This window comes from Bubalus kerabau, chromosome 20 (genome assembly GCF_029407905.1).
Source record: "Bubalus kerabau isolate K-KA32 ecotype Philippines breed swamp buffalo chromosome 20, PCC_UOA_SB_1v2, whole genome shotgun sequence".
Lineage (NCBI taxonomy): Eukaryota > Metazoa > Chordata > Mammalia > Artiodactyla > Bovidae > Bubalus > Bubalus kerabau.
The window spans coordinates 19,497,684-19,519,222 of NC_073643.1; the positions used below are offsets into that span (position 1 = coordinate 19,497,684).

At 50.0% G+C, this 21,539-nt stretch overlaps 1 protein-coding gene across 1 annotated transcript; it reads right to left on the minus strand.

The window, feature by feature from the left end:
- Positions 1-364: 364 nt before the first annotated feature.
- Positions 365-13,387, minus strand: CAV3 (caveolin 3). The gene is made up of 2 exons (XM_055557950.1): positions 13,153-13,387; positions 365-1,686 (listed from the first exon to the last, which is right to left on the minus strand). Exons 1-2 carry the CDS (start codon positions 13,264-13,266, stop codon positions 1,345-1,347), a joined length of 456 nt encoding a protein of 151 aa, XP_055413925.1. The 5' UTR covers positions 13,267-13,387; the 3' UTR covers positions 365-1,344.
- Between the last annotated feature and the right edge of the window lie 8,152 nt (positions 13,388-21,539).

Consider the following 21,539-nt stretch of genomic DNA (forward strand, 5'->3'; position numbering starts at 1 on the left):
CAGGTAAAAAGAGCTAAAATGGACTTTAGAGATCATTTCGTGGACGATAAAGTTGAGACCAACTAGGAGGAGAGGCAAGGATAGAATGGAGGCTGCTTCTGCCCTGCCTCCCTTGCAGGTGTGGCCCCCTCCACCACATCACCCCCAGGTCCCTTGGGCTCATGGCCAGATGCCAGTGAGGTGGTACCTCTGAAAACATGAAAAGTACTTTGGAACCTGAATTTCATGAGACTTATAGGTGTTGCATGGGAAAAAAAGGGGGGGGCGGGGGGATCAAATAGGATTGGAGCCTAAATAGCTTTCTTTACTGCAGGACTTGTCAGAGCCTTTAACATTCTAACGTCTATTGAAAATCTCTGAGAGAAATATAATACATTTTCCAAACAAATTTAAGTGTAAAAGCTGCCCCCTGCATTTTTTGAGGACTTAGTTCTAGATAACACACTTGGGGAAAGCATCCCTAAAGAATGAAAGATTTCTGGTTTTCTGATTTTTTTTTCCTGCTGAGGCTAGGTGGGCAGGAGATGGACCATGCCTTTTCCATTGCCTTGTATTTGGGCCACATGTGAACAAATTGGACCGTATGCCCTCATCACATCCCTTGGGGCTGAGGGTGTACATGCCAGGAGGCGATGCCAGGGGCTCAGCATCTGAGCCAAAAGGGAGGTTTGAACCCAGGCCCTGCTTTCAGTGGTGCCCAGGGGCCATTTCCTTCTGTGAGTAACCTCTGGCTGGCCCAGGGGCAACAGAAGTCGATGGGGAATAATCTCCCCAGAAGCACAGTGGGAGCAGATACCCAGCGAACAAGAATCCCAAGAGAAACCAAACTCTGGTTCTTGCATTTGGCTGAGAGACGGGTTAGCCAGCTTGACCCTTCTGCTTCTCAGGGCAGTGAAACATATTTTTGGAGCTGATCAGGGCATGTGTCCACATAGTGAACAGATGAAAAACAGCCTTCTCCAGATGCAACCGAAACCCTTTATTGGAGCCACCCTCCTAATGCCAGCAGGCACTGGTGGTTTCCTGGGGCAGGGGTAGGGTGTCCCGGGTGGGAACTGTGGGCCGGTTTATGCTGTTACAGTACAAGTGAACGCAAAGATTTGCAGTAGCTGCCTCTTAGCAAATGATCTTCCCTGACGCCCAGTCATGGGGGCATCGTGGTACGGCAGGAGGCAGAGGGAAGCCCACTGTGCTTCCGTGGTGGACTGTCTTTTCTTTCTGGTTTTCCTACTCTGTGTCCTCCCATCTTGTGGGGCAGCAGTGGTCCCCAAGGAGAAAGAGCCCACCAGCAGCCCCACGAGCAGTAGGCTCCCCTACCCCGCCGCCCCCTCACCCACCCGGGCCTCACACTTCCTTCCGCAGCATCACCTTGATGTTGCTGCAGACCTGGCCCAGGGCGGCGAAGAGTGGGTTGCAGAAGGTGCGGATGCAGAGCGAGTAGATGTGACTGATGCACTGGATCTCGATCAGGTAGCTCTTGATGCAGGGCACCACCGCCCAGATGTGGCAGAAGGAGATGCAGGCGAACAGGAAGCCCCAGAGCAGGGCCAGTGGGACGCCCAGCAGTGTGGACAGCAGGCGGTAGCACCAGTACTTGGAGACTGTGAAGGTGGTGTAGCTCACCTTCCACACGCCGTCAAAGCTGTAGGTGCCCACGGGCTCCGCGATCACGTCTTCAAAATCCACCTGCAGGGGCAGGAGGGGGAATCCTCAAGTCACAGCATCACCTATTTCTTAAGGGTCAGAACCCCCTGAGTGGCCTGTTAAAGCTGGTGCCTGGGCCACACGCATGGGACTTCAGACCCCTGTGAGTCCAGGTGGGGCCTGAGACTCTGTATTTCTGACCAGCTCCCAGGTGATGGCTGGTGTTGCCCTAGAGTTGTGAGGCATAAGAGCTGGTCCAGTCCTCTCTTTTATGGGGGGAGAAGAGGCTCCGAGGAGTTGACTGATTTAAACTGTAAGTTCCAGGCTGGCCAGGAGACTCTGAAATTCTATTATTTTATGATCCTAGGGAATTGGAATGGCAGTAATCCTGCAAAGATTTACCGGGTGCCTGCTGATAGGATGGCAAACAGATGAAGGTTCCTGCCCTCCTGGACTTTATGGCCACAGAGAGAACAAGGCCAGTTCTCTGGTAATTATGGGAAGGACAGGGGCCATATGCACCCACAGGGTGACGTTTAACTCAGCCTGGGGGTAAAGCTTCCTGGAGAAGGTGATATCTAGCTAAGCTGATTCCTGGTGGTAGCCAGCCGGAGGTGTGGGCTGGAAAAGTGTTTGGGGCACCAACTGCTGGGACCTAGTGGGATAGATCGTATGCTCTCTCAGGGAGTTACAGGCCTTCTGGAAGGCCAAGCACAGGCCCATGATGGCCAGAGAGAGGCTGGAGAGGCCAGATGGGGCAGGCATTGTGCAGAGAGCAGCCTCTGAGTGAGGGCTTTTGCACAGGGAGTGGCTTGGCTGGATTGTAGCTTTTTTTTTTCAGTTGAGGTATAATTGACACATTACGTTAGTTTTAGGTGTTCAACACAGTGATTTGATTTTTATATTTCAGGAAATGATCACCACACTGAGTATAGTTAACATCTTTGTGTACATGTGATCAGAACTTTTATGACTTACTCTCAGCAGCTTTTACATGTACAATACAATATTATTCACCATGCATTGTATTTACCATGCTGTACTATACATCCTTAGGACTCATTCATCTTGTAACTGGAAGTTGGCACCTTTTGACCCCTTCATCCATTTTACCTCCTCCCTGCCCGCCTCTGAAACCACCAGTCTGCTCTCTGCATCTCTGGTCTGACTTTTGAGTAGCTCATCCTGGCTGACATGACTGGGGTGGGTGTTGGGGTGGGAGAGAGGATGCCTGGGGGAGAGGCCAGCTGGGAGGTGTCACTGGGTCCAGCCTTGTCAGGGGTGATAGAGGAGGCTAGAGGAGGTGCACTGGTCTGAGCTGTTTCAGGATCTGGCCGGTGGTGAGGGAAGGACTGTGTTGTCCTGGCTGGTGGAGGTGTCTGGATTCTGAGTGCTGCACCTCGGGAGTGCAGCATTGTTCCTTCTGCCCTGGTCCTGAGCAGCCTCAGACTCTCCTCTCATGCTGCCTACTTGGTCCTTTCTTTTTCTTTTTTAAAATCTTTTTGGTTGTACCGCATGGCATTTGGGCTTTTAACTTCCCTGACCAGGAATCAAACCTGCACCCCCTGCATTGGAGGTGTGGAGTCTTAACCTAGCTCACCAGGGAAGTCTCCTCCCTGTCCCTCCCTTGCATCTGGAAAGAAGGTGGACACTCAATAAAATCCTGCTCACACAACCCACTGAAATGGTGACTGAGGCCCCATTTGGTAAGTGGGAAAAAATAAAGATTGCTTTCAGCCAAGTCACTTCACTAACCTTTCGTGAGTCCCTACTATGCCTTAAGCAGCATCATGCTGCTTTCTCATGTGTGATGTCATTTAGTAGCACTGAGCGTTAGCTGTCTTGTCTATAAAATGAGAGGCAGTGTGTTCCTGGGCTGCTTTAACAGCAGTTGGTTGAATGAATGCACAAATGAATCAGACTAACTGGAGGGTGAGGAGTCGGGCCAGTGAGCTCAAACCTCAGTCTCCCATGCAGACCCTTTTCCCACTTTTGAGGGGAAAGGAGATCCTCTCTATGAATAAAGTTATTAAAATTACTTTTCCTTATAACATAGCCACCTTGCAGAGAATTAAGGGAGTAGGAAAAACAAAACACATGCATCTCCAGTTTGCATTTCTCTACTAGTAATACTAAAATTATTATTGCTCTGATGCTTTTCTTTCCAGCGTAAATGTTCTGAGGGGTGGGGAGTGGACATGACCATTTTGTATGTCCATTGTTGAGTCCTGTTTTTCTCACATGGCTGGATTCTGAGCTCCTGGGCCAGGCCTCAGATCCCTGGGTCCCCCTGGAGACAGACAAGGTTGCAGCCCGACACTTGGGGTGATATGTTGATGGGGAGCAAAATTCACAGGATGAGATTTCAGGCTGCAGGTGATGTGCACAAGTTGACTTGGGGAGTCAGGGCCTTTTAGGATCCACTTGTGAATCTCAGCCTCCAGCCTTCTCTTCTTGGGGCTTAGTGGAGATCACCTAACCTCTCATACAGCCAGCCCTCTGGATGGAAGGGAAGGGCTGGAAGGAAAACTATGAATATGGTCCTCATCTCCTCCAAAAGAGAGCACTGATTCCTGAAGGGCTTCTAGGAGGTGGTAGCTGGTGGGAGATTTGGAGTTAGAGATGCAGGAGTCTCCAGTCTCTAGATCTAGTGCTGGACCTTTGGAAAAGAAGGCCCAGGTTGGTTGGGGAATGTCCCATGGATTTGGAGAGTGAATGGAAATAACTGGTATCTTTTCACATCCAGTTTATATGGGCAGAAATCCAGAGTTGCTGTTTCTTAGGGGAGTTGAGATCCAAGAAGCTGAGGAGTATAGCCCCCAGGGGAGCATTCCAGCTTTGCCCTGGGTACACACACTAAAATTGTGGAGTTTCAGCCAAATCCCCAAGGCCTGGATCCTGCCAGCTGAGGGATTCTGACCTCCGCAGCCAGCCCCTTCCCTATCGTGGCCATGCCTGCCTGTGCCTGATGCCTTCTAGCGCCTGGGCCTGGGGCCTCCCCTTCCTGTGACTCTTCCTGGGGATCGTGGACTCCAACTCACAGATGACCCTGCCCTGCCTCCTCCCCTTCAAGCTGAGCGACAGGCGCATCTAGGCATCCTGATTCCACTCTGAGCTCTTCACGCTGCCCCAGCCAGGGTCAGACCCTGAGGCAGACACTGGCTGTCAGGGAGGGAGACTCTTCCCTCTGACATCTGGTCCTAGTCGGCCAGAGAGACCTGCCCCAGGGCAGGACCCCTGGCCCCTTCTTTGCAGCCACCCACTCGACTCCAAGCAGTCAGCAATTCCCCTGTCCCTCTGCAGCCCAGCCGGCTTTGTTCATGTATTTCAGCATATTCCTCCATTCATCAGTGTTTGATTATCTGTGTCTGGCCTCTGTTGAGGTTTGCATCCAGCTGTGTCTCTTACTGGCCCTGTGACCTTCAACAAGTGTCAGCTTTCCTATGCCTCGTTTTCCTAGATTGATCTCATTAGGTTTATCAAAGCATTGAATAAGTTAAGACATGTAAATACCCAGCATACTGCCTGGTACAGGATCCTCATCGCTAACTAACTGTTAGCTGCTAGTGGCTGTTAGAGTGCTTTCTTCAACGGGAGCTAGGGTCCCAAAGGTGTATTTGCACAGTTGCTGATCTGATGAGTGACTTTGGCAATAACTTAACCTATTTGAGCTTCATTTTCTGATCTGTAAAATGGGTTTGCTGTTTTTTACAACCTTGTTATGAAGAACAGATATAAGTTCTTTTCTATCCATCTGTCCCCTACCATTTGTTCATCTACCCATTCATCTATCTTATCTATTCTCCCATTCATCCTGCCATCCATGGATCCATCAGTCCACCCATATGCATCCATCCATTCATATCCATCTACCTGTCATCTATCTGTCCTCTCATCCGTCTGTCCATCCTCATCCACCCATTCATACCTATCCATCCACTCAGCCAAACAAATACTTATTCAATACCTCCTTTGTGCTAGGCACATATGGGTCTGACCCTGGCTGGGGCAGTGTGAAGAGCTCAGAGTAGAATCAGGATGCCTAGATGCACCTGTCACTCAGCTTAGAGGGGAGGAGGCAGGGCGGGGTCATCTGTGAGTTGGGGTACACAGTCCTAAGGAAGAGTCACAGGATTGCGCTAGGCACATCCTCCTGGGCAATGCTTAGTACAGTACATGGCGCATGGTAGGTACCCAGTGACAAAATCATTTGTTCAGCTGCTCTAAAGTTCCTGTGAAAATTTATCTCAGAAAATTTCTTGGTACCCCAGATCATAAGTGCAATGATTCTCCAGCCCACTTGGTCGTAAATGAGTGTGTGCACATGTCCATAAGATGGATGGATTCCTCTTTTCCCTCCTTCTCTGCTTATGGTAATAACCCTAGCACCAAGAACCTCTCTATGATGTCTTTTAATGATCATCCTTGTATTTTTTTTTTTTTTTTTGGCAGAAGGCAGAAGCTGTTGTTGCTGAAATTTGAATTCTTTTTAGTAATCACCTTCTGGCACTGTGCCCAGGGTACCCTCTCTGTTGTCGGTGAACCTGAAATCATGCTCCCAGAGAGACGGGCCATCCTGGAAGGAAGCAGCCGTTCCCTTAACCAGGGCTGAGACTGCTCTGATCACCATACTACTTTGGGGAGATATTTATAAAGCCCAGCTCAGGCAGCTCTAGGCAGACGTGCCAGTGTATCAGAAGCACACGGTGACTTCATTTCTTAATTCGTTTCCGGAAGTGGAGGGGAGATGGCTTTTTCTGGGAGGGTGGGGTGGGGGCTAAGTCCGTGGGCAGAGCCGGAGGGCTGGGTGTGCAGCTGGAGGAGGGGCTGGGACAGGGAGAAAGTGGCCGCTCATTTAGCTGCTGTCCCCTTCTCTGGCGTATTTATTTTTGGAACAGCAAGAGAGCTAGTTGATTCATTGGAATTGGCCAGCAGGGCTTCTGCCATCTCCAGGAGGGCAGGGAAGGTGCAGGGGAGCTGGGCTGGGCGCTGCCCAAGGATGCGAGGGAGGCCAGCAGCCATCCCCCAATCCCCCCCACCCCCAATCAAAAATGCCTCCCCTCATTCCTGTGTGACTCAGTCTTTGCGCATGCAGGGCCCTGCAGGATTCAGACAGGCTCTCCGTGGGTGGGGGAAATGGCTCTAGGCAGGGGAATGGCCATCTGGGTCGGGTCTCTACTTGACCACTGAGTTACTGTGTGATTTGAGGTCTGGGGCCTTCCCTCTCTGGGCCCCCTTTTTTTGTCTGATTTTTTGTTTGTGGGTTTTGACACTACCAAGAGGATTGGGCCAATATCCTTAGTGACACGGAATTAGTTTTAAAGTCAAGATCCGAAGGAGTGCCTTAGCTTTGTGGGATCTTGGTTTTGTCACCTATTATCTAGCTACTCAAAGGGTGGTCCACAATCAACGTGCTCCTCCCAACAAGGTAAGTCCACAAGCTGAGAGCAGGCATTTTAGAAATAGTTATTTCAGCTAGTAATTGTATGTCTGTTGATTCTAATAATAATAAAAATTGGATTTTACATCGTCAATACCTATTTTTCACTGCATCTCTCTAGTAGTTAATTTTGATTGACTTTTGCAAACTCTTGGTGTACAACAGATTGGAATAATAACAATGAAACGGGCCTTCACCCCGATAGCCTGAGCAGCACTGACTTCTAAAGCAGGAAGCTAAGATGAGGTGATAGCTACAGAGTAGCTGGAAAATGGCAAAGCTTTGCTTCCTGTGTTGTAATTGATAATAACAGCAGTAGAATTCTGTACCATTTGGGATGGCCATAGTAGGGCCAAAATTTGGCCCTTGTAGGTGTCAGGTTGGGCCATTTGTTTTATATCCAGTATTCCACCCGGCCTATAAGGGACAAGCAGGGGTGGAACCCACATCAAACCTTGGACCTCAATTTCTCCTGCCATCTCCCTGAGTAGGGTCATTGCAGGACCTGGTTCCTTAGCCAGAGGTGAGGCAAGGATGAAACACAGGCTGGTTCTGGGAGTGGGAGGAGGGGGCCAAGTACTAGTGGGAGTTTGGGGTCCAGATCATCCTACAGGGCAGGAGGGCTGGGGCACCTGGCCAGAAGCGAAGGACACAGACGAAGGAGCTATGAAGAGACTCAGATAACAGGGGGCATCAGGGAGGAGAGAAGGGTCCCGTCAGAGGAGTCCCCTTCAGATCTTAGTGAGCCCTGCCCTTGCCCATCTCTTCCATCCTCTCCCTGGCCCCTTAGTTTCTGCCTTTGTGAAGGTCGGTGTGGTGGACTGGAGAGGAATTGCCTTGGCTTGACTTCTTGGCTTGACTGTGCATCAGCTTCTCCAGAGACGTTAGCTAATCTCCAAAGACTACCCCCAATTAGTGATGCCTGTCAGGGCTTCTGTCTGGGCGCAGTCTCAGTCCGGGCTCACCTTGTGACTTGCTCCACCAGCAGGATGTGGCAGAGGAGATGCTGCCGCTGAGACCTGCCCAGTCAAGTCCAGTCAACCCACAGAACTGAGAGAGCCTCGAAGGGCTGTTGCTTTAAGCCATCGAGTTTTAGGATGGTTTGTCACACAACTGATACTGTGCATCTTTAAGGAAAACTGGTGACGACTCTGGACTCCAGGTGTGTCTTCTGTTAGACGAAGAGGACTGGCTAGCTCTTGAAAGCACAAAACATTGCAAGGCCTGGAAATCTGCATTTTAACAAGTGCCCCCAAGAAAGTGGACCACATTTTTAAAAATTCTAGTTCATAACACAGGTGTCCCCATAACACGAAGTTACAAATACCTCAGTGGGAGTTAGTCCAGGGTAGCCCTTCTTAGAGGTACTTGCTGGGGGGCAAGATGAAAAGTTTTCAAATGAAGGAGTTGCCAGTGTGGAATGCCTGGCAGATTATGACCTTTCCTAATTCAGCATCATCCTGCCGCTTCTGCCTTCTCTCCCATAAATGCAGGCATTTCTAATCCTGTTGTTCTCCTGCAGACAGTGTAACAAAGAGGTTTCAACTGTGTGCCAACCTATGGCCCATGGCTTCCTGGAAACGTGCTGTGATCCATTGGTGATGTCTGCCATGGATATAGGCTGGGGAGTGGCCATGCCCGGGCCTCACCTTTGCTGATGCTGCCCAACATCCTGCTCCATGTTGTGGCTTATTTCATTCCCTCTTCTTGGAAAGCCTGATGTCCCCTTTCCACATTTTACATTTTCCTCATTATTTATGCAGCTTGGATACCACCTCCCCATGAAGCTGGCTCTTGATTTTGTGAGTGCCTTCCTCTCTTAACCTCCCGTGACCCTTCAACTGATGGCTGATTTATGGTGTTTACCACCGCCTCCTGTACATTCTCATCAATGTAGCCTCATCTTCTCTGTTGGGTTGGATTCTTCTCAAGAGGAAGCACCAGGTCAGTCACATCTTCATGCAATAGGGTGTCCAGGTGGGTCCACACTGAAAGCAGATTTTGGAGAACTGGGGGGAAGAGGGAGCTGTTGAGTTCTCTAGGTACTTAGCTTGAGCTCAGCGGCAGAAGGTGGTGTTTGTGTTTTACTAGAGGAGGAAGGCGTGTGTGGCAGATATGGGTTGGAGGTAGGTGGGAATTGGTGTGACGGACTGGGATCAGGTCTGTTTGAAGGGTTTTCAGAGAGAGGCTGAAAACAGAAACCAAATGACCTGCCTGACACAGGGGTCAGACGTCCTGCTTCAGGGCCCGGCTGCCTAAGTGTGAGTTGTCAGTGAGACATCCTGAGACCCCTCTCAAATAACAGGCAGACGGTGGGGGTGGGGCTGGGGTCCTGCAGAAGTGCATGGGGGAGGGGCTGGAGGCTTTGCAGTTTGGGTCTGAAGGGAACGGTGTCCTAGCTGGCCAGCTGGAGGACGGGACCACTGGCCCTCATTTCCTGCCCCAGAGCCTGGCACAGGGCTCACAGACAGTGGGTCTGACTTGCTCATCACCATCTCAGCGACAGCCCAGTGCCTGGCACAGAGTAAGCAGTGATTGGTGGCATTGTTCTGTGAATGGTGGTGGTGGTGAGGGCAAAGGCAATGGGGCAGCCTCCCCTCTGCCCAGCCCCACCCCAGAGCACGGAGACTATAGTCAAGTCTGTTGGGCTGTGCAGGGCTCTCCCTCCACCCTTGGCACTCATTTCCATCCTGGGTTCAAGGGCAACACCAGGCCTTGCTCAGTGAAGTTCAGTGAAGTTTCGACTCTGGAAATCCAAAGGGAGCACCTCCTTTTCCTGAGGGTCAAATCCATGGACCCAGTGAGTGCATCTCCTGTTCTCCACTGTTGGCTTTACTGTGTGAAAACTCAGCAGCACTGGTAAGGGAATGGGTCTCTCTTTCTACTCCAGGCTTCCCTGGTGGCTCAGACAGTAAATAATTTGCCTGTAATACAGGACACCCAGGTTCGATCCCTGGGTCTGGAAGTTACCCTGGAGAAGGAAATGGCAACCCACTCCTGTATTCTTGCGTGGAGAATTCCATGGGCAGACGAGCCTGTTGGGCTATATAGTCCATAGGGTTGCAAAGAGCTGGACTTGACTGAGCAACTTTCACTTTTTTCCACCCAGCCTCTGTCTGCACTAGGGACTGAAGCCCAGAGAGGGAAAGGGATTTGCCCAGAGTCACATAGCAAGGTAGTGTCAGGATGGGGCCAGGCGTGGGTCTCCGTAGCCCAGTTTATTCTGGCGTCTTACTTGCCCTCCTTGCCCACGGGCAGCTCCAGCCTTCTTCTTGGCCTCGCCTTGTTTCTCTTTCTCTCCAAGTCTGTTCCCCTCGCCCCTGTCCTTTGCCCGGTTGATGAAGGACATCCAGGTGACCCGAAGGCCAGTCTGTTCAGGTAGACCCCTCTCTTCTAGCCACATTCTCCCTTGTTTCTTCCTTTTTTTTATTGTTTCACAGCCCATTACTCCAACCTGAAGTCTCCTTGAATCTTTCTGTGGTATTTAAGCTTATTCTGGTTTATAATCCCTGTTCTAAATTTCAAAACATTTTCATCTCTTACTCATTAAAAAGGAAAGAAAAAGTCAAATAAGTTCCCAGACTTCCCTTGTGGCTCAGCTGGTAAAGAATCCACCCGCAATGAGGGAGACCTGGGTTCGATCCCTGGGTTGGGAAGATCCTCTGGAGAAGGGAAAGGCTACCCACTCCAGTATTCTGGCCTGGAGAATTCCATGGCCTGTATAGTCCAAGGGGTCACAAAGAGTCAGACACAACTGAGCGACTTTCATTTCACTCCCAACAGGAATGTTTGTGGGCCTTTTGCTTCACCTTGGAGGGATGGTGTTCTGTGGCTCAGTGCCTCCAGCGAGGATAGCTTCTAGTCCCCAAGAGGCAACATAAGCAGCTGCACCAGTGTGGCCACAGACATCCCTCCTGAGAATTACAGTCTGGGCCTGGAGCCGGCTCACTCCTGGCTCACTGGGACCCTTGAGCCTCTCTCCACTTGTCACCTGCTGCAGGAATCCTTCAGAAACCGCCTTCTCCCTTGGGATCCTCTTCTCCATCCCAGAAGCTGGCAAGGGACCACCAGAGCAGAACCGTGCTGGCCCTGGCTTAGTTCTTTTGCCCTCCAGGCTCCTGGCTCCTATCAGCTCACATTTGCACACCCTTGCTTTGTGCCAGGGACTCTATTAGGCACTTTCAAATCCCTTATCTCATGTAATCCTCATGGTCTATTTCTATTGCACAGTGCTGCTCTGAGATCCATTTACCCCGTCGGGATGGGGGTGGGTAAATTATGAACATTTTGCAGAGGGTCTGGTGTCGTCGTTTTTAGGTAGTCGAGTCTGGATTTGAAACCAGATCTGTTAGCGTCAAGTCTGGGACCATTCCCTCTAGATCACACTGCCCAAACCGTGACAAATACTACTTAACGTTTTTATAGTGCTTTTCAGTTTGGAAAACTCATTCCCTAATTTTGCTGAACTTTCCAAGCTGTGTCGTGATTATACTATCTCCACCACAAATGATGCTTATAAATACAATAATAGCATAATGTAAACTGTTACAGAGAAATGGCCTGCGTGAAGTGGGGTCACAGAGGAAGGAGCTCCTGATTTCCTGGGGCAGTCAGGGAAGGCTTCCTGGAGGAGGTGATGTTTAAATCAGGTCTCAGTGGCTGAGTGGGGCCTACACCACATGGAGAAGAGGAAGCAGGCACTCCTGGCAAAGACACAGGAGTATGTTCTGGTTCCTGTGACTGGCTCCTGACATGGGGGCTGGAGGTAGAAGAGGAAGATGGGGGCCAGATTATGCTGGGGTTCAGAAGCCATGGGAAAAAGTTAGACTCCGCCAGCTTGGGAGGTATCCTGCTGAAGGTGGCAATGCAGGGCGGTGCTTAGAACAAGCCCTTAACCACGCTGTCTAACCCAGTAGCCTTGAGATATGTGTGAGTATTTGACCTATGGTGAGTGCAACTGAAGAATTCTACATCATGTTTAATTTTACTTAAAATGTAAAAATCGATAGTCTATCCTGTGACTGGGAAACTGTAAGAATGTTTGGAACAGTTTGGGCTTGTGAATCAATTTTCAACTCTACATTTTATGAAATCTAGATACATAGAGTTCAATGAAAAATATTGTGAAAATTAACTTCATCTGTTTGTTTTTCCTTTTTAAACTCATGCCTGCTAGAAAATTTAAGGTGACATAGAGTAATTGTATAATGGGTCACATTCTGTTTCTACTGGGCGGGGCTGGTCTGTGTTTCTGATGTATTCAGAGGACCCTAGAGGCCCCTTCACGTGCCCTTTTAAAGGCCTTTCCAGTGACTCTGATGCTCGTGGTTGGGCACCCTGCCCCCAGGAATTCTGCTGTAGTAAGATGCCTGTGGCTATCGGGTGGAGGTTGGACTGAGGTGTGGGCCTGGAGGCAGCCAGGCTGCTGGTGGCATGTGGGCAAGGAAAGAGGCCTGACTCAGGCACAGCCATGGGGGAGACTCCCTGAAGGCAGGGTAACCCTCATCTGAGATCCCCTTTCAAGGGCCCTGGTGCCCTCTGAGGGCCTCTGCCCTGCCCTGGCCACTGGACACTGGCATCAGGCTGGGAGCAGGCATGAGTGCTGGCCACAGCCCCCCAGCCTGGGGCAGTGGGTGTTCGGTGGTGCCTGGGAAAGCTGGGCACCCTGTGAGGGGCCAGGAGCCCTGCTGGAAGCTGCCTACTGGGGAGTAATCCCAAGCCCACTGTGGAGACCGCAGAATGCCCCTGGCACAGAAAGGGCCTGACTTGGCCACCTTGTCTGTCCCCGGCTGAGGGCCAGGAGCAGATGGGAAGAGCGCAGAGTTGTAAGGAGCTTCCTTTGCAACTCGCCTCTCCCGCCCTGGTGGATGGTCCTGTATGTGTGACTGATTCTTTGCTCTTGTTTACACTAAAGTTTCTCTGGGGGTACAAGCTGGTTTCAGAGCGGGTATTTGGAGAAGCCAGGGAGGAACAGGGAAGCCGATGGTGCTGGAGCAGAGCCCACTCCCGTCTAGCAGCCAAGCCCACACCCTCAGGCAGGCGGCACCACGGCAGGCCTGCAAGCCTACCTTCACTATGTCCTCGTTGATGTTCTTAGGGTCTCGGTTCACCAGATCGATCTCCTTGAAGTGAATGTCCTTGACGATCTGGGCCTCCAGGTCTGTGTGCTCCTCGGCCATCATCGTGGAGCCGGGGGACCCGCGGGAGGAGATGGGAGCCGTGCGGCCGGCGGGGCTGAAAAGACCTGGGGCGCAGACACCAATGTCCCCAGACTTGTGCCCCTGCTGGCTAAATAGGCCCCACCCAGCGTGCCGGCTGACAGCTGTCCCGCATAACTTCAGCCTGCCGCTGGCTGAAGCCTCCAGTGGCAAGCCTCCAAGCTAAAATTAAGACTGGAGCCCTGCTGGAAGACCCAGCACTCCTTAAAGGGGGCTGCGTGGGAGCTGGGCCTCACGAGTGAGTCAAGGGCCTGGCATCCCCTGATGCCACCTTGGTCGGCGGCTGCTGTGCAGCCCTGGTACTTGTATTTTTGCTCTCAGCTTGGCTTTTTGCTGGCTGTGTGAGCTTGGGCACAACTTGCCTCTCTGGGCACCACATCCCCACTTGTAAAATGGGTCCATAATAGTACCAATCGGGGCTCTGCTCAGCCTTGTGGAGATGAGATGAGCTTGTGGGGGGAAGGGCTTTAGAATGAAATTGGTCTCTGGTGGGGATTCTCGTTGGAGCAGTTGCACCTGCCCTGTGGTTTGGTGGCCCAAAGCAGGGCTGAGGTTTTCCCATCTCTGGGGTTTCCCCTGGATGGGGATTGATGGACTGCAGCGTGGATTGGGGCTGGGGGAGGGTAAAATAGGAAGGAGGCTACTCATGGGGTTGTCCACCCTCCTTTGCATTTTGATACATGTGGAAGGGACGTGGAGTCCATATTTACCCTGCCCTTTGCCCTGTCCCCAGGGACAGCTTCAGGATATCCATGGACCCCAAGCACAGCACGAGCATCGGGCAAGCACCTCTTTTAGGTGTCTGGTCAGTTTCTCTGCATCCTTCTTCAGCCCAGCCATGACCCAAGGCCCCTGCCGCATGAAGGATGAAGACTCTGAGTCCTCACGTGGTAGGGTCTGTGCATTCATTTATCACCCACCAACTCATCTCAAAATTTGCCAAGAGCTAGGATAAACAGACCAGTAAGGCTCTGTCCCTGCCTTCTGGGGAGCCCACAGCCTTAGGCGACAGACTGATCAGAAAAATAAGTAATTGTAATAATGTGTGGCAAATACTGCAGATTTGAGTTATTTACAAAGAACTTGTCTTAGAAGCCCATGGGAGGCAATGGCTTACTCTGTGGACATCAGGGAAGACTTCCTGAAGTAAGTGGCTTTAGCCACTTAAGGTGTTTACCACACAGAACATTTCAGGTAGGGAAGTTGTATCAGAGGACTACTGTGAGCCAGAATGCTGAGAATTGTGTAGGGGCTTGAGCACATGTTGTCTGAGGGGTGAGGGAGGGGATAAATCTTGATTCCGGTCTGGGTGTAAAGAATCTCAAATGTCATACTGAAGAGTACAAATTTGTCTAGAAGTGCTGGGAAGCCAGTGAAAACTTCATAGCAGAAAAGAGTCTTTAACAGATTCACATGTAAGGAAGATTTGATTGGAGCTGGGTGAGGTTTGAAGCAGGAAGACTAATCTAAAAGCTGGTGGTGATAAAAGACTCTTATCAGTAACCGTTCAGTTCAGTTCAGTTGCTCAGTAGTGTCCGACTCTTTGCGACCCCATGAATCGCAGCACTCCAGGCCTTCCTGTCCATCACCTACTCCTGGAGTTCACCCAAACTCATGTCTGTCGAGTCAGTGATGCCATCCAGCCATCTCATCCTCTGTCATCCCCTTCTCCTCCTGCCCCCAGTCCCTCCCAGCATCAGGGTCTTTTCCAATGAGTCAACTCTTTGCATGAGGTGGCCAAAGTACTGGAGTTTCAGCCTCAGCTTCAGTCCTTCCAATGAACACCCAGGACTGATCTCCTTTAGGATGGACTGGTTGGATCTCCTTGCAGTTCAAGGGACTCTCAAGAGTCTTCTCCAACACCACAGTTCAAAAGCATCAATTCTTCGGCACTCAGCCTTCTTCACAGTCCAACTCTCACATCCATACATGACCACTGGAAAAACCATGACCTTGACTAGACAGACCTTTGTTGGCAAAGTAATGTCTCTGCTTTTGAATATGCTATCTAGGTTGGTCATAACTTTGCTTCCAAGGAGTAAGCGTCTTTTAATTTCACGGCTGCAGTCACCATCTGCAGTGATTTTGGAGCCCTCCAAAATAAAGTCTGACACTGTTTCTACTGTTTCCCCATCTATTTCCCATGAAGTGATGGGACCAGATGCCATGATCTTAGTTTTCTGAATGTTGGGCTTTAAGCCAACTTTTTCACTCTCCTTTCACTTTCATCAAGAGGTTTTTTAGTTCCTCTTCACTTTCTGCCATAAGGGTGGTGTCATCTGCATATCTGAGGTGATTGATATTTCTCCTGGCAATCTTGATTCCAGCTTGTGCTTCTTCCAGCCCAGCATTTCTCATGATGTACTCTGCATATAAGTTAAATAAGCAGGGTGACAATATACAGCCTTGATGTACTCCTTTTCCTATTTGGAACCAGTCTATTGTTCCATGTCCAGTTCTAACTGTTGCTTCCTGACCTGCGTACAGGTTTCTCAAGAGGCAGGTCAGGTGGTCTGGTATTCCCATCTCTTTCAGAATTTTCCACAGTTTATTGTGATCCACACAGTTAAAGGCTTTGGCATAGTCAATAAAGCAGAAATAGATGTTTTTCTGGAACTCTCTTGTTTTTTCTATGATCCAGCAGATGTTGGCAATTTGATCTCTGGTTCCTCTGCCGTTTCTAAAACCAGCTTGATCATCTGGAAGTTCACGGTTCATGTATTGCTGAAGCCTGGCTTGGAGAATTTTGCACATTACTTTACTTGTGTGTGAGGTCAAGGTCAGGAGGGGCAACTCAGTAACTGTACTTGGATACAAATAGTAAAGATACAAAATAATGCATCCAAGATAGGGGCTTTTTTTCCTCTGGCTTAATACAAATAGGTACTTTAGAACTACCATGGAGGCTCCATGATGTTAGCAGGCACCAGCCTTCCATCTTTCTGTTCTAGTCTCAAAGCTACCTCATAGGCACAAGAAGGATGCTACCCTTCCAGCCATCATGCCTGAGTCTAGACAAGAAGAATGAGGAAAGGGCAGGGTAGGAAAATGCATCCGTCAGCCAAGTCAACTTCATTAGAAAACTTTCCAGGAGGTCCCGCATGACAAGCGTTTATTTCTCACTAACCATCTGTCTTGGCAAATGACGCCAGGAAGTGTAGATATTTAGCTGAGTACAGTTTCGGCCTACACAGTATCACTAGCAAAAATTGTCAGCAACTAGAAAATTCTGTCCTGAAATCTCTTAAGAATTACATTTTTTTTTCATCCCCCTGCCTGGGACCAGGTCCTAGGGATATATATACCTCCTCCTGCAAAGAAATTAGGACGAAGGTTATTGCTGCTTGTGTTTGTATGGGCTGCGGCAGGAATCTGAGCCTGAGCTTGAGCTTTGTCCACTGCAGGACCAGATATATCTGGTAAAAAGCTGGGGCAGCTGTATGGTCAGAAGGGATGGAGGAGCCTCCTGAAGGAGACCCATCCTAAAGGAGAAGTGATGATAAAAGATAATAGGATTATAGAGATTGTATTTTTCTTTCCTTTTTTTTTTTAGAGGTTCTGTTTTTCAAAGGTGGCTTCATCTGTGCTCTTACAATGGTACTGATACTCCTTCCACCAAGATTGACTCACAGAGTCTCGCAGCACTGATTCTCTGTGACTTTGGGGCCAGGCTGCAAGAAGGATACAGCTTCCAGGGTCTCTCCTCCCTGGACTCTTGCCCTTGGAAGTTGGATGGCACACTGTGAGGAAGCCCAAGCTAGCTCATGGGGAGAGATCACAGGCAAAGGAACCAAGGCTCCCGGCCATCAGCCAGCATCGACTGTTAGACGTGTGAGTGAGGGAGACTTTGGATAACTCTAGTTCCTAGATTTCAAGGCACCCTTAAACCTTGATGCCTTCCAGCTGAAGCCCAGGCTTCATGGAACAGACACAAGCTGTTCTCTCTGTGCGCTGAATATCTAAACCAGAGTCCACGAGCAGACGGCTTTTCCTGTGTCGCTGCATTTGGGGGCAGCTGGTCTCACAGTCACAGCAGCTGGAGCGCTGAGTGGTAACGGTAGTGACGGCAAGTGCGGTTGGTGGAGGTTCCCCGTGCGCTGGTGCCAGCCCAACGCACCCAGGCTTGTGGAAGTTGGCTCGTTGGTCATGGAAAGGGGTCACTGCCTTGAGCCAGTCATCAGTGCTAAGGGCCGAGGTAGCGGGGAGCTGAAGCACTTTTTGGATTTCAGAGGAAGCAGGGACTATGGGCTGAGGTGCCCAGGAAGCACTTTCTGCAGGTGGTGGCTCTTCAGCTGGCTCTTCGACAGAGGGTGATTGGAATCAGAGAGGCAGACTGGAAAGAGGCAGATGTCAGGGACAGAGATCTGTCCCTCGTTTCATGGTGGCAATCCCGTTTCCAGACACACTGTAGTAGAAAGGACACTTGGTCTTTTCTCAGCACCAGCACTAACCAGCTCCTTGATCTTGGCTCAGCTCCCTGTCTCCTCTGTGCTGAGTTCTCACCTGTCGCATGTGGATGTGACACCCACTGTGTTCCTTACATTGTGACTCTGTGCCTCTCCCACCAGGAGAAAAACAGCTGGGGCACCAGCGGGCACACGTACCCAGGGAGAAGATGTTACTGAGAACATAGTGAAGGATGAAGCTTTTGAGACAGCCCTGGGGCAGTGCTCCTGGCATGAGAACACAGGGCCAGAAAAAGAGCGGCTTTCCGAAATCCATTTTGCACCTGGGGCTTATGGAGGACTCTGTGTTCTTGTTTGAAAGGCATTTTGGGAGAGTGTTATTTGGCTTGCTAAGGGAGTGAGAGGAAAAAATATTTTGAAAATGGGATGTGCAGTAAGACGTACTTTTGTGGAGTGAGAACAGGGAAGAAATAGGAGAGATGATGTGGGCTGACTTGCCAAGAACGCTGTAGTGCTGCAGCCCAAAGGCTCGACTAACTGTCAAATTTAGAACTACCATTACCCAACAGTATGCATCACTTAACCCAAGTTTCCAAAGTAGGTAAGGCTGGATGAGGAGTAGAAAAGGGAGCTTTTTTGTTTCTCTTGGGAGTTTTAGATCTAGGCGCAAGGCTTCTTTGTTCTGTTCACCCTTTGGCTTTTGGACTCTGCATTTAGAAGACAAGTCAGAGCATGCCAGAGCTGGGAGACATCCAGTGTCTGCATTTTTCAGATGAAGAAACTGAGAGACCAAAATATCTTGGTTAAAGGAGGGGAGAACTTGAGGTTTGGAGACAGGAGAACCATGAGTAATTGGACAGATGCTCATCAGCAGGTCACTCCTCTCCAAGCTTCAGTTTACTCTGCTATAGCACAAGAATTACAACGTCATCTCTTTGTAGCAGCTTATGGTACCTGATTCCTACCAGAGACCTTGGAGATTTTTGGAATAGATTCCAAAAATGGCACTGTGATCTTAGGATGCATTAAAAGAGATATATCACCTAGAACAATGGAGGTGGCTATCTACCTAACTCCTCACTGGTCAGACTACACTTGGAACATTGTTTAGGGCCTTAGAAAACTGGATTATATCTAGAGAGGGTGAGTAAGAGAGTAAGATGGGGCAAGAGCTTGAAACATGTCTTAATGAGAAAGAACAGTTTGGGGTTGGAGAAGAGGAGTCTCAGTAGGGAAAAACAGAAGAACTTCACTTAAATCCCTGAAGGCTTAAGGGTGAGATTGATTCTGGGTGGTCTCAACGATGGGTGAATAAGTGGCCGATTCTGGCTTCATTAAGCCCAGTGCCTGGATTGTTGTAAGCCCTCTTGCTAATGATAATGGCTCCCTGGTAGCTCAGATGGTAAAGAGTCTAACTGCAGTGCAGGAGACCTGGGCTGGATTCCTAGGTCGGGAAGATCCCCTGGAGAAGGGAATGGCTACCCACTCCAGTATTCTTGCCTGGAGAACTCCATGGACGGAGGAGCCTGGCGGGCCATAGCCCACTGCATCGCGGAGTCGGACACGACTGAATAACTAACACTTTCACTTTCAGTGTTACTCTTAAGGAAGAACTTTGCTGTCAGATCGGGTCTCAGCCTCAAAAGAATCCACTCGGGTTTAACTTTCTTTTTATTTCTTTCTTTCTTTTTAGTTGTGCTGGGTCTGCATTGCTGTGTGCAGGCTTTCTCTAGTTGCAGCAAGCCAGGGCTGTTCTTCTTTGCGGCGTGCAGGCTTCTCGTGGTGGTGGCTCCTGGTGCTGAGAAGCACAGGCTCTGGGTGCACAAACTTCAGTAGTTGTTCGTGGGCTCTAGAGCAGGGCTTAGTAACTGTGGTGCACGGGCCTAGTTGCCCCACAGCTTGGGGAATCTTCACGGACCAGGAATCAAACCCATGTCTCCTGCATTGGCAGGCAGATTCTTAACCACTGGACCCCCAGGGAAGTCCCAGTTTAATTTTCACTTGAGCTTAGGAGGCCAGCTGCACCCCGAGAGCCCTGATCATTCAGAGAATGCCTCCACCTCACAAACAGTGTTTAAAACCAGGCTACGGACTTCCCTGGTGGTTCAGTGGTTAAGACTCTGCACTTCCAATACAGAGGGCGTAGATTGGACCCCTGATGGGGGAACTAAGATCCCACATGCTGCATGGCGTGGCCTAAACAAACAAGCCGACAAACCGGGCAAGCTCAGCATCTCTGTATGTAGGGAAGCTTCTTTGGGACCATTTCTTCAGTCACCACAGAGTGACTTGGTGCTGGTGTGTTTGCAGGACTCAGCGGATGGACGGGAACCACAGATGAGGAATGCATCATCTCAGCAAATGCTTACTGGGGGTGTGGCTCATCAATGGTGCTGAGGATGCAGCGGAGAAGTTAGGAGCAGAGATGGCCAGCTGCATGTTTCCCCTGGGAGGTGGATGAGAAAAACCAGTGACCAATGCAGGGCCCAGCCTCAGGTGACATGAGACAGGCAGCAGGGAGGGGCTGAAGGCTGTGGGAGGAAGGGGCCACATGGTCCTTACCTGGAGGCATTTGCTGCCTGTAGGGGATGTCGGGGGACCACAGCACCCCACGCCTCATGGACTGTGATGAACCACAGGGAGCTGTGGGTGGACATTGTCCCCAAGCAGCTGGTCTCTGCTCCTGGGCAGTTTCAATGGGCTTAGCAGCACAGCATGTATTTAAAGGAGGCAGATTTTAGGAGTAATATTGTGTATAGGTTGAACTGTGTGCCCCTAAGAGAGATGGAAGTCATCACCGTCAGTATCTGTGAATGTGACCTTATTTAAAAATAGAGTCTTTGTAGATGACTGGGTTAAAATAAGCTCAGTAGGGTGGGCCCCCATCCTGAATGACTGTGTCCTTGTCAAAAGGAAATGTGGACCCAAGGACAGATGTGGACCCAAGGGACAGATGTGCACACAGGGACGATGTGATGTGAAGCTAGGAGTCATGCTACTACAAGGCAGGAATCTAGCAGAAGCTAGGAGCATGGCCAGGAGCAGCTTTTTTCCTGTGCCCTCAGAGGGATGTGAGCCTGCAGGCATCTTGATCTCAGACTTGTTGCCTCCTGAACTGTAGGACAATACACTTCTGTCGTGTAAGCCAATCTGTTTGTGGTGCTTTGTTACCGCAGCCATAGGCAACTTCCAAGGTGGAAGTGTCCAAACCTTTAATGGTGTTAGTTTCCTTTTGCTGCTGTAACAGATGAGCACAACTTATTTTAATATAACAAATTTCTCTCTTACATTTCTCGAGGTCAGAAGTCCTCCAGTCAAGTGGTCAACTGTCCAGTGCTCCTTTTGGAGGATCTAGGGGAGACTTTCCTTTTTTGCCTTTTCTAGCTTCTAGAAGCCACATGTGTTCTTTGATTTGAAACCCCTGCTCCCATCTTCAAAGTGCATCCCTTCAACCTCAGCTCCAAATCAGAGCCTGTGTTCCAGGCTCTCGCCTCCACTCTGTCCTGACTGCCGCCTCCAACACTTTATGTCTGGTCTCTAGGGACCCATTGCTTCTTGCCTGTTGGTGAATAAGCACCTAGGTTCCTTTTGAGCCCTCAGAATTGACTCTGGGCATTCTGGGGCCCCATACCCCAGGGAGGTCTCTCCAGACGGCAGAGACACTGCTGGTCCCTGGCTGAACAGAACCTACGGCCAGCCAAAAAGCATCTGGACCCCAGGCTCTCCTTCCTTCCCTTTCTCTTTATATGAACATTATATTTGAGCTGAAAAGCGATTTGAGTCCCATAGAAGGAGGGATTTTCCAACAGCCAGAGCTCTCAGGGAATAGCG